The 17049-nt window shown below is 36.7% G+C and overlaps 1 protein-coding gene across 1 annotated transcript in view; it reads left to right on the top strand.

Moving 5' to 3' along the window:
• Positions 1–17049, top strand: part of ppp1cc (protein phosphatase 1, catalytic subunit, gamma isozyme) — a 63702-nt gene that overhangs the window by 43143 nt on the left and 3510 nt on the right. Inside the window, exons 4-6 of the mRNA XM_053677198.1 lie at positions 3686–3790; positions 8109–8332; positions 16377–16511. Coding sequence (XP_053533173.1) covers positions 3686–3790; positions 8109–8332; positions 16377–16511 — 464 coding nt within the window. The remainder of the gene's footprint in view (positions 1–3685; positions 3791–8108; positions 8333–16376; positions 16512–17049) is intronic.

The following is a 17049-nucleotide window of genomic DNA, read 5'->3' as shown; positions in this document are numbered from 1 at the left end:
GTAATTTAGTTGGTTAGTTCGGTTTACTCTTTGAGTTGTTTTCAGGTTGTGGACAACTCTTGGTGGGAAACACTGCTGTCTCCCTTTGTTTTATGGAGACTTTGGGTGTGTTGTGGGGGAGGGGGGTCCCACTCCGGCTGGGTCAGGCAAGCCTTTAAGATTTATTTGTTGGAACGTCAGAGGTAATCCTGCCAAGAGATCTAAGGTTTTTACATATTTGAAACGTCTTCCAATCGAGCTTTAATTTGAAAGTCGGAGGGGTCGCTATTGTAATTGACAAAAGGTTACAGTTTTCATCCACTAACGTTATCGCTGATGCGAACGGTAGATATATTATAGTTGCTGGTACTCTAATGCAAAGAGAGGTATTGTATACGCTCCTAATTTAGATGAATTTTTTATTTATTTATTTATTTATTTATTTTTGAATATTTTCTTTTCTTTCTTTATTATTATTATTTTATTATTTTTTTTATATAAATGGCATCCCTTTATTGTATACTTTATGGCGTTACAGACACTTCCCACTTAAATTTTTGTGCCTGTTCTTGGGTTTTATAATATTTATATAACCAGCGACAGTTATTGAGTAGCCATGATGAGCCGGGGGGCGGGGGGTGGGTTTTTGGTACTTTTAATTTTGTTTTCCTTTGTTTTGTTTTTTTGTTAGTTTTTTTTTATCTTCTCAATGAAATATTTGGGAAAGGGAAGGGAGGAGAGAAGGGAAAAGGTAAATGAATCACAAATTAATCACATGTAAATGAATCGCATGTAAATGAATCATATGAAAATGAATAAATAAATTAAAACAAAACATTGACTAAATTCTACAAAAAAAAACCCACCTGTTAGGCTCACATTCACTCACCACAATCAAAAGCATTTCTACTTCTTCATTGACATCAAACTGGTAATATATATTAACATTAACTGGATATGAAATATACAAATATATTTTTCTTTCTGTGCTATATATAAATAAAATACTTTTTTTTAGGTCAACTCATCTTCATTTAAATCTTTCAACGGTGTACTGGCTCTTTAATTCAGGGCGAGCCAGGGGGTGGGGATTGACTCCACGCCGAAACTTATGCGTCATAAAATTTACTTCCGGTGTAAAATTTTACAGACATTGCAAACTGCAGTTTTGTCGTCATCATTCCACAAAAGAGAACATGTTTATGCACAGCACGAAATCGATGTGTTTTCCCCCCCTCTTTTGATTAACAGGATACAATCAGCCCTGATCATCGGATGTTTTTAAACTATTGGCTGATAGTGGGGAAAAATTGCCTTTATCGGCTGATACCGATTATACATCAGTGCATCGCTAATATCTCAAACGTCCGTTTTGACATAGTTCACCTTCCAAAAGTCAGCCATAGTCACAAAACTACACTTTTGAGAGAAATGCAACACTTGCCACAACCTTCACAACCTTATTGTTGCAAAACATATTGATGGAATCGGATACAGACATATTTCAAAACTTCTAATTCTTCCAGTAAGCACCATTGGGCCCATTACTCGCAAGTGGAAGCAGCATCACTACGTCATCAACCAGCCATACTAGAAGATTCTTACAACATTACTGACCAGTGAGTCAGAAGAGTAGCCCAAGAGCCAAGGACCACTCGGAAATAACGCTCACCACACAACACTCCATTACTAAAGAAAAGGCATGTCGAAGCTTGTTTAAAGTTTGCTACAACTCATTTGTACAAGCCTATGAAATACTGGGAGAGTGTAGTCTGGTAAGATGAGAGCAAAATGTAACTTTTTGGCCGTCATACTACACGCCATGAGAAGAAATGGCACTGTACATCACCCTAAAAACACTATACCAACAGTGAAGTTTGGATGTTTATGCATCATGGTGTGGGGCTGTTTTTCATTGCATGGTACTAGCAGATTTCATATAATTGAAGGAATGATGAATGGAGCCCTTTAACAGAAGATTCTTGAGAAGAATCTGCTGCCATCCACCAAGATGATGAGACGTGGGTGGACCTTCCAGCAGGACAACGATCCAGAAATACGGAAAAGGAAAATCTCAATTGGAGGGAAAAAAAATCAAGGTCTTAGAATGGTCCAGTCAATTACCTGACTTGAATCCAATTAAACAAGATTTAAAGACGATATGTTTAAAAGAATGGGCCAAAATCACACTTGAATACTGTGGCTGAATTATTTCTTCATACAGGGAGCATCTTGAAGCTGTCATCACAAACAAAGGCCTCTCCACTAAATATTAAATGAATGTCAGTTAGTGTGTTCAATACTTTTTTCCTGCTTTATTATACACAACTTCATTTATGGACTTTAATGTTTGGATTTCTTTATATGTGCAGATTTCTTGAGTTAATACCAAAGTCTGTTGGAAATTTCATGTGAATAGCCTCATTGGAAATATATTTACTGAAAAAAAATGTTGACGTGTTCAATACATATTTCCCCCACTGTATATAGAAAATTCTAAAAGGTTCACAAACCTTTAAGCACCACTTGCACCACATGAAGGGGTTGAATAATTTTGAATCTGGAGACGTCATTAAAAGTTGCATTTGCAGTTGAATTTGGGGAAACCGCTTCCCCAATGCATTTGTGTGTTGAACTATTTCAATTGCTTTTATTTGATTTGTTCATTGCAAACAGCTAAAAGTCTGCCAATTTTGACAATAAACCTGATTTGGCAATGGGGGTTGAATAATTTGTATTGAACTGTTGATGTAAATATCAGGAAACAAAAGCTGAAATTCTGATGTCATCTCATATTCATCTTTTGATCTCAAATCCACATGTCTTCAGTGTATAGTTCTTAATGCTTTTTAACAAAATCTTGCAGTAACTCAATTTAAATTACCAGTTGCAACTCATTTTTCACATACAGACTTTCAGGGAAAAGAAGCCTGAGTCGAACCGCCAGTCTCGACAATTGTATTATTTTTTTTTAACTTAATTTGTATGCCTTGCATACAAGATACTACTAAAACAAAATTGATGATAATTGATTTATTAAATTTTGTGTAATGTTGGCATATTTTAAGTAAAAAAAAAAAATATATATATATATTATATTATATTATATTATATATATATATATATATTATATTATATTATATTATATTATATATATATATATATATATATATATATATATATATATATATATATATATATATATATATATATATATATATATATATATATATATAAAATTGATCCAATGAGTGAATTTCAGCATTAGGGTTTACTTGAATGGTTATGGTACTGTAATGTGAAAACAGTATTTTGAGCAGTATCTCCAGACCTGCATCTCTCCATAGACTGGTACTGGTTCATGAATAATTCATGTGGCTAGAGCTCTTGAAACTAGACAATATATGGAGTAGTTAACTGCAGTGATTAAAATTGCATCAGGATGAGCAAGGTCTGGTGGCATGAATAGGGCTTGATGTGCTTATTTCTGGAGAAAGCCTGATTTATGTGGGATGTATTATTGAGCTTTGCTGCATTTAGCTGTGTGTATAATAAAGTTGAGTATTTTTAGCATGCTATCCTGTCTCTATAGAAAAGAGCTCCCTTAGCATCACTTTATCAACCTAATTAAAAATGCACCCGAATATCTCCAGAAATGTATGTACTGACTATGTAACTGATATGAGTTCCACACTTGTGTTTCCAGGCCGACGGCGCTACAACATTAAGCTGTGGAAGACATTTACTGACTGCTTCAACTGCTTACCCATTGCTGCTATTGTGGATGAGAAGATCTTCTGTTGTCATGGAGGTGGGTGTGACTGCCTGACACTGAAATAATGTGCCAAGACAGGTATAGGGGTGAGAACTACAGCACAGGTAAAAAAAAAAAAAAAAAAACCCCAGACAAGCAGCATTGAAAAAATGGTTGACAAAATGCCATTTGTCTCTTCCTCCACATGTTATATGCTGATTAGGGCTGCACGATTATGGCCAATATGATAATCATGATTATTTTGATCAGTATTGAGATCACGATTATTCATTGATTTTTTTTTTTTTTTTTTTTGGACAGCATATTTTTATTCCACTTTCACGTTTAAATGAATAGACCACTGTTTTCACCTCCATGTTGTGCTACATTCCTGCTAATGTACAAATCTTTGCATCAAATTAGATTGATCCTTAAAGTGCATAATCTCGTGGAAGCAAAATAGAATTAAAATTGTACCCAAAATATAGTACAAGTAAAAATAAAAATGCCATCAACCAAATGAAAACAATTCAGGCCTATGCAGAAAAGACATTAACCGTGTTTACAGTAGAAGAGACGCAGCCAAACTTACATTTACATTTATTAATTTAGCAGACGCTTTTATCCAAAGCGACTTACAAATGAGGAAATACAAGCAAAGCGATATATCAAGCAGAGAACAATACAAGTAGTGCTACCATACAAGATCTTTTAATTGAGTTCTTAAAAAAAAAAAAAAAAAAACACCCAATAGAGTGGTGCAGGGATGATGTCATTTTGTACAGGAACCCGGAAGTTAGCATCACACTGGTTCCCTTGACAAAAACCCAATAGGATTTCCCCATAGGCTTTTGGATTATCGCAAAATATAAGCGCTGTGAACAACAAACATTTACAATACTAACACGTTTTGATAATTTTCACAAATGAACTTTTAGGAAGTTTGAAACCTAAATACAATCATCAGAAATAAAAAGCTAACCGTATACTATAAACAAACTACATCACGGTCGCTCTACTTCAACGTAACCATCATCAAGCTTCTGACTACTTTTCCAACTTGATTTAAAAACATTTCCATAATACGCATTTAAGCTGTGGATGAATCTTCATCCACAATTTTTTGGGGAATTGTACACAGCTTATCTGAACCAGTTTATCTGCAAAAATTTTTCCTGTTCGACATGACGTTTAATGTCCCCGACAGCGTCTGTGTTTTCATTTAGCAAGATGTTAGCAACCGTCTCTTTCAAAATACGTAAAAGCTTTAAAAACTCACGAGTGGGTATTACTGGTGTATTTTATGTCGTATAATAAAACGTGAAAATATTTTGAGCTTGTGTTCACCACAGACATTATTTCAGGCTTTTAACCAAAATCCCATTGAAGAAAAAAAAAAAAAAACATTAATTCGGGATGATGGAACCCAGAAGAGCTAAAATGCTAAATCATTTCCAGGTTTTGGCATAAAAAAATTACATCATCACTGCACCACTCTATGGTGACTTGATGTAAGTTTAGGAAGCGCTTGAATTGATATGCAGAGTTTTCTATGAGCGGAGAACGAATTTTAAATGTCAATTTCGCAGTCGATCATGTTCATGTAATTGTAGTCAGTCAAAATCATAATCGAGATCAATATTCAATTAATTGTACAGCCCTAATGCTGATATCAGGAAACTTTAGCATATGTTATAATTTATACCTAAAAGTTTGCAGGAAGTGTATTGACATTGCCTCTGCAACACAGCTGTGTGCTCTAAGACAAGTTAGCATAATATTGATAGCCGAAAGGTTAGGGTTGCAAGAGCAAAATTCATCCTGAAAGTAGTTGTCAACAAAATTTCATTTTCGATTAGTTGGACTGCATTATGATGCATGCTGTGCAACGTCACTTCATATAGCCCAAAAGAAATTATAGAAACAGTTGTGCATGTTGCAACAGAAAATATCTCTTATTTAGTATGGGAACTCTTTAAATCACACTCCATTGTTGGCCTCATTATACAGCTTGTGTTTTAATGTGAGTAATATTTCGATTTCTAATAATGAATTTTTGTTCAATTTGAGAAACATTTGGAAGAGCAGCGTACCTGCTTGATTCATGCTTATTACCTGCCCTGTGTTGTTGTCCTAGCTCTGTTTTTCTAGCTGTATTGCACATTTATGGTCATTTATCTATCTTTCCTGCACTTTCAGAAAATATTATCTCATTCTTATTTGGCCTAAAGACATTAGTTTGTATGACAGCTCAGTGAGTTGGAAATTAACATGGTCTCAATTGAATAGTTAGCCTATGACCAGAATATTTTGCATTATGTGTGATTTGCAGAAAGTGTGTGCATTATGCAGTGTTGGGCAGTGAATAGCAAATATATTTGAATCAAATATATTTGTTAGCTTGAAAGTAGTTAAATTATTATTATTATTTTTTTTAGCCTTTTTTTTTTTGGCATACACAATATACACTCACCAGTCACTTTATAGTAACACCTGCACACCTGCTCATTCCAAATTGTTGTATTGGCTATGCCCAATTCTTGTGCAATGTCCCTCGTTGATTTTTCTCACTTTTATCAGCTTCAAAATGGCTTGTTTTTCTCGCATAGACAGTTCTCTAGTCTTCATGTTGCTTTATCCTTTTTAACAACTAGTGCAGTCTTCAAAGGCAAAACGCAGGACTCAAACCAAGAGTAGACATTCAAAGCTGTTAATTGTTTAAACAATCAATCTAACAGGGCACAACTGGGCAACAAGAAACATGAAATGTGTTCCAATATTTTTTGATCAATTGAAAAATGGGTGAGTTCAAACAAAAGGTGACATGCTTTAAGTTGTTTAACACATCTAGATGTAAATATCAGGAAATTAAAGCTGAAATTCTCACCTATCGTTTCATTTTCATCTTTTCATCTCAAACTCAAATGTCTTGTTTACTGTTTAGCAAAAACAAAAGAATTGGCATTGCTATTCCAGTACATTCTCAGGAGATTAGTTGCAAAAATGTGTGTGGAAAGGAAATACCAACACCAACACCAACATATGAAATACCAACACCTTAAATCTGTGTTTTCCCTCCCTCTATTGACAGGATATAATCAGCCCTGATTAGCCAATGGCCGATAACGTCAAAAATTGCAGATACCGATAATCAGTATCGACTGATACATCGGTGCATCTCTATTAATTACTTTTCATGACTTATGATTTTTTAATAACTTCATGACTTTTTATAAAACTATATAATGGACAATTATGGAACATGAATTATCAAAAATGTTTCTGAGCACGATAACTATTTTGAACACGAGAACTAGGCTGTAATAACGTGTACTATTTTACATGTAAAACATGTTGTATTTCATTCGTCTTGTATTCTTAAAACATTCACATGTGAATTAGGGGTGAAAACATTAGGGGTGAAGGACGCGTCTCGTTAGCCATGACATTGTTAAATCTCTGGCTCTCATCCCCTTACTGAACAGAGCAGATGCAGAGAGAGGTGTGAGTGCAGCGGGAAAGAAAGACCTCGTGCTTGCAGGACAGTACTGGCAATATTTGGAAAGTTGCTAAGGTTTGTCCAAAAGTCGCTAGATTTGTAGCTAGGCGCTTTTATTTTTTGGCAAAAAAGTCGCTAAAGGGGTCTGAAAAGTCGCTAAGTTGGCAACACTGGTCTGCACTGACAGCTAGATAAAAGGCAGGCTAAGCTCCTCCTCTCCCCAGTAAAAAGAAAATGCATTACAGCATTTGGCAGATGCCTTTATCCAGAGCAACTTACAATTATTTCATTTATACAACTGAGCAGTTGAGGGTTAAGGGCCTTGCTCAAGGGTGCAACAGTGGCGGCGCTGGGATTTGAACTCTCAACATTCCGATCAGAAGACCAACGTCTTAACCGCTGAGCTACCATTTCCCATATGCAGAGGGAGAGAGAATGTGGAATTTATGCATATTCTATTTGAAAAGCAATAAAATACACTGAGATTCCTTGTTTGTGTTTTTTTTTCTTTTCTTTTCTTCTTGAAAACAATTTGCAGTCCGTCCATGCCCTCCATGTTGAGAACCATTGGAACATTAGCCGTTTGGCAATTTCTACTTGACAACTGTATTTATCTCTGCAAAATTGTTAATTATTGACACACAACCTTTAGCAGGTGACTGATGCAGAAATACCAATGTGTATATCCCAGGGCTAGAATGTCCAAGCTTGTAGCCACTGAACCCTATTCCAAACTTGCAAGTTCAAACACAGTTATTGCTGTAAATATTTTTACACAACACTGTATAACTCAGTTCATCTAAGTTGTTGGACAAAATATATGTTGTGGGTGAACTTTTACATATTCATGTAAAATTTTCTTCTTATGTACTGAAGGTTTGTCTCCAGACCTGCAGTCCATGGAGCAGATTCGACGCATCATGAGGCCCACAGATGTGCCTGACCAGGGCCTGCTGTGTGACCTGCTGTGGTCTGATCCGGATAAAGATGTGCTAGGCTGGGGCGAGAACGACCGTGGTGTCTCCTTTACCTTTGGTGCTGAAGTGGTGGCCAAATTTCTCCATAAACATGACTTGGACCTAATCTGCAGGGCCCACCAGGTCATGTAATGTTATATGTAGTATTCTGTAGCTTGCTCCATATTTCTCAACTTCAGTTATGGAATGGAATCTGTGTCAGCAGAACCTGAACTTGAATTTGTAATGCTTGGGAAAAAATCTTGTAAATTTATAATGTTTGAATAAAAAAACGTGTAAATTAATGTTTTTGGGAGTTTTAGGTTGAAAAATTCAGGAAATAAATAATAAAATAAAATCAAGTAAAAAAAAAAAAAAAAATCAAACAGTTGAAGATTCAAGTTGTCCAAAATTCATGTGAAAGTTTCAGGTTGAGACAACATTTAGGATATTCAAAACGAACCAGGCTCTAATTGAACTCGATCCTGGAAAGTCATAATACTCCTGCTAGCTCATAGAGAGGGCTTTATTTCTTAGTCCTGTTTTTATGGTGATGCCTGGTGGTAGGTGGAGGTGCGATTTAGGTGGGTTTGCCCAGATTTAAGTTGCTTGTGCTTCCTTTCCTCGATATGAAATCAAATTAAATGCCAGTGTTACCTGTTTTATTAGCTGTCATTATAAGATATAAGCAGCTTCTCAATTTCTAGTAGACTTATTTTTCATCAGCAAATCCAGCAATGCTTCAGCATAAAGCCAACCGTGGTAGAAACTCTTTTTCGATAGGCCAGATTAGGTCAATTATCAGGCCAGTTCTAGCCCATGGGCTAGAACAGGCCTGAGCAGGCCATATAGGCCTGCTCACACGGGCACGTCTTTTCAACATGCTAATGGGACGTTTAACACCCTGTGTCTAAATCAATGGCTGTCAAAACCATGCGGAAAACGCGTGGCGTCAAAGCGTAACATTTTTTTATCATCTCAGGGTTTTTTTTTTTTTTTTTTTTTTGGACGTGCCATGTTAAAAAGTAGCCATGTTTAAAACTGGCTGATTACGGCTTATGGTTCATGGAAATAAAATTAAAAAATCAGTATCTCAAAATATTATAATAAAGAATTTATGATACAGAAATGTCGTCCTGAGAAGAGCTCTAATCACCTAATTAACTCAAAACACCTTCAAGGTTTCCTGACCCTTTAATCTCTCAGTCTGGTTCAGGACACAACCACAATCAAGGGGTAGATGAAAGAAATTTTGCATTTCATTTGGAAATCAAGGTCCCAGAGTCTGGAGGGGAACTGCTCTAGCTTTTAGCAGTTTTCCTGTCAGGCCTCTGGTAGATACCACAAAACCCCATATATAAGTGCACATGGGTTATTGTAGTAGGCAAAAATCTCTTGTAATGGTGGCTAATTAAATTTTTAACAATTTAATTTGATTTCATAGAAAGGAGATTACAAGACAGAAGATGCTTGATTTCTAGCAGACTTTTTGTTTGTCAGCAAATCCATCCATGCTTAAGCACATGTCCATTACAAATTCAGGTTTGGGTTTTGCTTACTCCGATTTCATTCAGTACTCAGTGTTTAGAAGAAATTACAAATTTGTACCATTGTTTTTCTCACCAGTGCCCTGGCATTACAATGTCCAGAATGTATTTCACAAATATGTCATGCAAAATTAGGAATCAACAAAGCCCATCTACTAGCCCCAAACTGGTTGTGTGTATATCTGAGACTGTAAACACTGTGACCTGTGAACCTCCCCCCCCCCCCCCCCCCCCCCAACGAAGGATGAATTATGATTCCAGAAGCAGAATTATAGATTTTAGAGACTTACATGTCTTCTTAAAATAATCTTCGTTCTGTGTACTATACGTACATGTGAGCTGTGATGGTAAAACACCACAATAGGGGTACAACGACCAGGCTGACACAAATCACAAGCAAAGTTGAGGTGGGCAAGCAAGTGGGTTGAGGTCTGGACTTTGACATGGGTATTCCAACAGCTTGGTTGACAGGTGGTATGAGATCTTTGTGGGGATGCGCTGTGTTTGGTTTTCGGCAAACATTGTGCTTTGTATGATGACCAAACATCTCCACCTTGGTCTTAGTCCAAAGGATATTGTTCCAGAACTTCTGTGGGTTTTTTTTTTCTTCAGATGCAAAATGATGCCATATTCTTTTTTTGAGAGAAGGGGTTTTTTTCCTAGCCACGGTTTCATTAAAGCAGTGCTTATTCTTTTCACAATGATGTGAAAGACACTTTATCTTTGTCTGATTGTGCTCTCCTAAACATAAAGTTTTAATTTGCTTACAGAGGCTTGTAGGTCACATGATGTAGCTCTTGGATTTTTGTTTGTATCTCTATGCAATAAACGCTCTGACTTTGGTCTGAATTTGCTGGGACACCCACTCCTGGAAAGATTGGCAACTGTCTTGAAGGCTCTCCATTTGTAAACACTGTTGAATGGTGGATTTCAAATTGTGTGGAGATAGCCTTATAGTCCTTCCCAGATTTATGAGTAGCAACAATTGCTTCTTTGAGGTCATGGCTGATGTCTTTTCTCCTTGGCATGATGTAGACACACCTCAGTGCTTCAGAAATCCAAACTGCCAAAAGTGCTACTTTTAGAGATGGTCATACTTCTTGATTAACTGATCTTGTGCAGTTCATTAGTAACACCAGGCTGCTAATTACTCTCTTAATGATTGTGTAAGTAGGAATTATTTACTCTGCCCCTCCACACACCTGGTTTCTGACTGTATATTGACACATGTTGTGTTTATTTTTCTGTGCGTCACCTGAGGTTGTGTTTGTGGTGATGACTACACAATTGCTATTTAGGCTCTGATAAATAAAAGCATAGAACCGAAGGAGGAATTATTTCCCCCATGTCTGAATGCAGGCAATGTGGAAATATATAATATAATTTTTTTTTCACAATGACATGAAAGACACTTTATTTTGCACCTTTATTTTATTTATTTTTTTTATTTTATTTTTTTAATTTAATTATTTTTTGCCTCAGACCACATAAACTAGTCAAAACATTTCATAATGCACAGATCTCCAGCCCTCATGCAAAACAGTGATTTCACAGTGGTATCTAGTGGTTTAGCTGGTGTAGAAAATGCAAATAAGTGGTATTTACCACCTCTTTTGGGAAAAAAAAGGATACATTTGCAAAAAAGTGTCATAAGTTGCTATAGGACAGAATGTCAATATGCTGGAAAAATTATATATATTTACAAATGTAAAAGTACTTTTTTATTCTTGTTGGGTGTGTTCCTTTTAATAGCTTGGTTTTGATGAGAAAAGAAACTCCATAATTTGGATCAAAGACAATGTTAAACTTTCACAGCAGCTTCACAGACTAAACTGGAGCACCTGACACACCACCATAGTTTATATTTGCCTTAGGAATGATGCATAATTATGTAATTTCCTGGAAAATGCAAGTTTAATCTAATCCATAGTGAATGACCTCTTTTGTGTTAGGCTAGTAAAATAAAATAGTACATGAACTATAATTTTTGTTTTGAGATGTCTGCATAAACATGTACAACCCCAATTCCAAAAAAGTTGGGATGCTCATAAATCCATGAGGGCTGAATTAAATGTTAGATCTCAGTCCCATGCCTGGGATACCAACCATTAATGTCTCAACCGCTGGCAACAAAAGTGAGTACACCCCTAAGTGAAAATGTCCAATTTGGGCCCAAAGTGTCAATGTTTTGTGTGGCCACCATTATTTTCCAGCACTGCCTTAACCCTCTTGGGCATGGAGTTCACCAGCGCTTCACAGGTTGCCACTGGATTCCTCCTCCACTCCTTCATGACTACATCATGGAGCTGGTGGAACATTGGTTGAGGGCATCCTCAAACCTTCCGTATGAGGATGCCCCACAGATGCTCAATAGGGTTTAGTCCATCACCTTCACCCTCAGCTTCTTTAGCAAGGCAGTGGTCATCTTGGTGGTGTGTTTGGGGTCGTTATCATGCTGGAGTACTGCCCTGCGGCCCAGTCTCCAAAGGGAGGGGATCATGCTCTGCTTCAGTATGTCACAGGCATTCATGGTTCCTTCAATGACCTGTAGCTCCCCAGTGCCGGCAGCACTCATGCAGCCCCAGACCATGACACTCCCACCATCATGCTTGACTGTAGGCAAGACACACTTGTCTTTGTACTCCTCACCTGGTTGCCACCACACACGCTTGACACCATCTGATCCAAATAAGTTTATCTTGGTCTCATCAGACCGCAGGACATGGTTCCAGTTATCCATGTCCTTAGTCTGCTTGTCTTCAGCAAACTGTTTGTGGGCTTTCTTGTGCATCATCTTTAGAAGAGGCTTCCTTCTCGGACGACAGCCATGCAGACCAATTTGATGCAGTGTGCAGTATATGGTCTGAGCACTGACAGGCTGACCCCCTACCCCTTCAACCTCTGCAGCAATGCTGGCAGCACTCATATGTCTATTTCCCAAAGACAACCTCTGGATATGACGCTGAGCACGTGCACTCAACTTCTTTGGTCGACCATGGCGAGGCCTGTTCTGAGTGGAACCTGTCCTCTTAAACCGCTGTATGGTCGTGGCCACCGTGCTGCAGCTCAGTGTCAGGGTCTTGGCAATCTTCTTATAGCCTAGGCCATCTTTATGTAGAGCAACCATTCTTTTTTCAGATCCTCAGAGAGTTCTTTGCCATGAGGTGCCATGTTGAACTTCCAGTGACCAGTATGAGGGAGCGTGAGAGCGATGACACCAAATTTAACACACCTGCTCCCCATTCACACCTGAGACCTTGTAACACTAATAAGTCACGTGACACCGGGGAGCAAAAATGGCTAATTGGTCCCAATTTGGACATTTTCAATTAGGGGTGTACTCACTTTTGTTGCCATCGGTTTAGACATTAATGTCTGTGTGTTGAGTTATTTTGAGGGGACAGCAAATTTACACTGTTACACAAGCTGTACACTCACTCCTTTACATTGTACCAAAATGTCATTTCTTCAGTGTTGTCACATGAAAAGATATAATCAAATATTTACAAAAATGTGAGGGGTGTACTCACTTTAGTGTGATACTGTATGTACTATATAATTGTTTTTCCTGCTTTACACTCCTAATTCTTAGTAAAGGGTGCATCAGTTTATTGTCAGCCAATTTATAGATACTCCCCAAGGCCCTTGCACTCTTCACTCTTCACCCTCAGATAACATGCTAATACCACAGCTTAGTATTCATAAGAGCTTTTTAAAAAGGTAAAGACAGCAGCTGCACTTTTATATGTTTACAATGTTCTATGGTGCACTTGAAAGTGCTAAGGCTAGCTCTAGTTGAACCACCATTCAACTCCTTCAGACTAATAATTGGTAAAACCACCTTTTACTGCAATAACAGCTTTAAGATTCTCTGAGGTTGAGATTTTGGCTGAGTGTTGTTTGTTGACTGAAATTTGAAATGGTGTCACAGATTCCTGATTTGATTAAGATCTGGACTTTGATTTGTCCACTGTAGAGCATTGATCTTTTTGTTGTTCTTTGTTACTTTGGCCTTTGATTGGGCTCATTGTCCTGCTAAAAGGTGATGTTTGTACTACGCTTCAGTTTTTTAGCAGACTGAATCATCTCCCTGTATGTTGTACCATGCATCCATCGTTCCATTTTAACAAGATTCCCAGTAAGTGCTGAAGAATACTTCACTGTTGGCATGGTGTTTGTTAAGGAATGGGCCATGTTGGACTCAATTTTTAACCACAAAACCCTTTCCCACATTTTAGCTGGATCAATTTTATTGGACGATCTAACTATTTTTATTGGATGATGTATTGTCCCAGAAATATTCACGATAAATGATATTGACATTTTTAGACCATTTTATGCCACTGATATAACTATAATTTAGCGGCATTGTTTTTGCCTTAAAAACTTGCCTTAAATTTAGTCAGTATTTTGTCATGTATTCATTATTTTAGTCAATCTTACTCTGACTAAAATGGCAGTGAATATTAGTCATCTGCATTTTAGTTTATGAGAAAATACAAAAAAATCTAACTAAATATTCACACATTTATATATTAACTTAAACATGGATCAACAAAAACATGTCAAAACTGCCCTTGTGAAAAACTGATCTCCTGAAATATTACAAAGAGTACACTATTTTATACAATACTGTGAATTCTTTATGCTTTAGTTATTCATTGTCCGCGTTGTAGTGCGTTTTTATGGACAGAGCGTATTCACGTGACTTACCATTCTACCTATTGCCTTACTTAAGTTTAAGTTCTCTTGTACGTTAATGTATTTTTTTTGCAGAAGCAAGTTTATTATAAAGTAATATTATGTTTATGTTGTGTATATGTCTGATTAAGCTCATATGTGTATAGGACGTACTTCGGAGAGTTAATTAACCCGCTAGTAAAGCACTTCATTTCATTCACTGTTCAGCTTCAGCTCATGCAGCGTAAGCGGATCAATGCCCGACATTATTGAAAATGACTGGATTATATGAAACACTAGGACTATTCTTTCTTTTTTTTTTCCTTCAAAAAAGAGTTAGTGCATTGTTAATATCTTTGTTGTTGTGTTTTTTTCAACAGTACAATTTAATTAAAACCGGTGCTTGCTACACATCTTGAATGCAGTTTTTGAATTTAAATGTGCATTTTTATCTTAACTTCAACGTTTGTTAATTTGACAGCCCTAGAGTAGACGAGAGGACCGAAGCCATGTGAATGGCTAAAATGTTGGTGTGTCAGGATTGTCCCCCTCGTGCCGAGAGCTATGTGCAGAAACAAATGTCTTGTCTCCACCCGTGTCCTGTTATTGGTTGTCTACCTTGTGTGTTGCACCTGTTTTTCAGTTTACCTTTAATTAGCTTGTACATTTAAACTCTCGTGTCTCTGGGTTCAGTGCTAAGTACCTAATGTTAAGTGTATTGTTTCATGTTGTTATTCTCAAAGTTATTGATCTAGTTTCATTTGGATTATCCCTGCTTTTGCTGTTAGCTGATCGACTGGCCTGTGTTCTGTTTACTGATTTTGATTCACAATTTGGATTCTCTGTCACTGAACTCTGTAGCTCCTTTAAAGTAATTGTTGTCCTCTTTATGGCTTCCCTCACATACGCCCTTCTTTCTCTGTTAGAGTTTTGGGGCTGACCTTGTTTAAGCAGGATGGTGCAGCTTCTATTTCCTCATAATTTATCCAACAGTGCTTCCTGTGATATCCAAACACCTGGATATTATTTTTTGTACCCTTTTCCTACCTAGTGCATGTCTAAAATGTTATCTCTCATTTCATTAGAATGCTCTTTGTTCTTTATTTTCACACATTTCCTTAAGAAGACCAAGGGGGACTTTTTAAATGATTCACAGTTGGAGCCCAGCTGTACACCAAACTTGGAACTTCCATAGCGCAGTGTTTGAATACTTATGCAACAAGCATTTTCAGCTAATAATTTTGCCATAGCTGTTTTTTTTTTTTTTTTTGCTTGTTTGTGTTTTTTTTTTTTTTTTTTTTTTTTTTTTTTTTTTACATAATCAGTAAAATTTATTAATTAATTTATTTTGAGGGTCAGTCATTTAAATAAAATACAACACAAATTTTCTAAATCTACTATTTTATTATATTAGGCCTATGGTCTATGAAAAAGGAACAAAATAAATCTGTTTAATTTTTTTCTTAATCACATGATCTGTGACCTCCAGTGCTTAAACATTATCTTAATGTTCTTAAAGTATTACTCAAAAGCATAAATAATAAGCTTTTTATCCAATTGATTTGCCAGGTCAGTACTTACTAAAACCAAACCTATTGCTTATTAGTGCTATATAACTAGGGCTCTACATTTTAACTATTTTCTCTCCATGATCTGTATTATTGAGTGTTTAAGCAGCTTTGACTACTGTGATCTCCTATTGGACTTTTATAGCACAAAGCATTGAAGCAACTACAAAGGTGATAAGAGGTAGGAAAAGTAATATGCCCAAAACTCAGTTAAATACAACAATCAGCTTGAAGAATTATGACTATAGAAATATTTTGGCTCTGATAAAATGAGATTTTCTTAATTCATTGAATGGCAGTCATGCCACAGGATGCAGCTATAATATTTCCCCTAAAGTAACAGTTTAAGGTGAGGCTGGAATTATTTCCATCTCTTGTCTCTTTCTCCTGTAGGTGGTGGAGGATGGCTATGAATTCTTTGCCAAGAGGCAGTTGGTGACGCTTTTTTCTGCGCCAAACTATTGTGGCGAGTTCGACAATGCTGGGGCCATGATGAGCGTGGATGAGACCCTCATGTGTTCTTTTCAGGTATAGATGATTCTGGAGAAATGGGCTTCCCTTGTGTGTTTGTATTACAAGTATCAGAGATGAAAGGTGTGGGAGGGCACATAATGGTAGACTTTTTCTATTCTCACATGATACAAAAATGGGTGCTGTGGTGACGTGTTGATAAACACTGCTAGTAACCAATCTGCAATATCTGAATTTCTTAAGATTTTTTTTTTTGTTGTTTTTTTTTTGTTTTGTTTTGTTTTAGTCTAGTCTCTGGGGTGTGTAATTGTAATGGGGGGGAATTTCACTGCATTTTTGTAATTTGGTAGAACAGCAATAATCCACTTGTATGGATCTTTTTAAAGGAAGATCTGTGATCTCAAGATGTATTTACACATTGCATTCGAATGCCATCCATATCTGGATATCAGTATGAGGAAAATGAACAATCTAATTTTGCCATTCTAATTTTCCATTTTAATATGCACTTTAGTTGTATGCATATAAATACAGTATCTCCCAAAAGTGAGTACACCCCTCACATTTTTGTAAATATTTGATATCTTTTCATGTG

The sequence above is a fragment of the Ictalurus punctatus genome, chromosome 28 (genome assembly GCF_001660625.3).
Source record: "Ictalurus punctatus breed USDA103 chromosome 28, Coco_2.0, whole genome shotgun sequence".
Lineage (NCBI taxonomy): Eukaryota > Metazoa > Chordata > Actinopteri > Siluriformes > Ictaluridae > Ictalurus > Ictalurus punctatus.
Note: the sequence above shows the minus strand (reverse complement) of the source record. Positions and strands in the feature narration are given on the sequence as shown.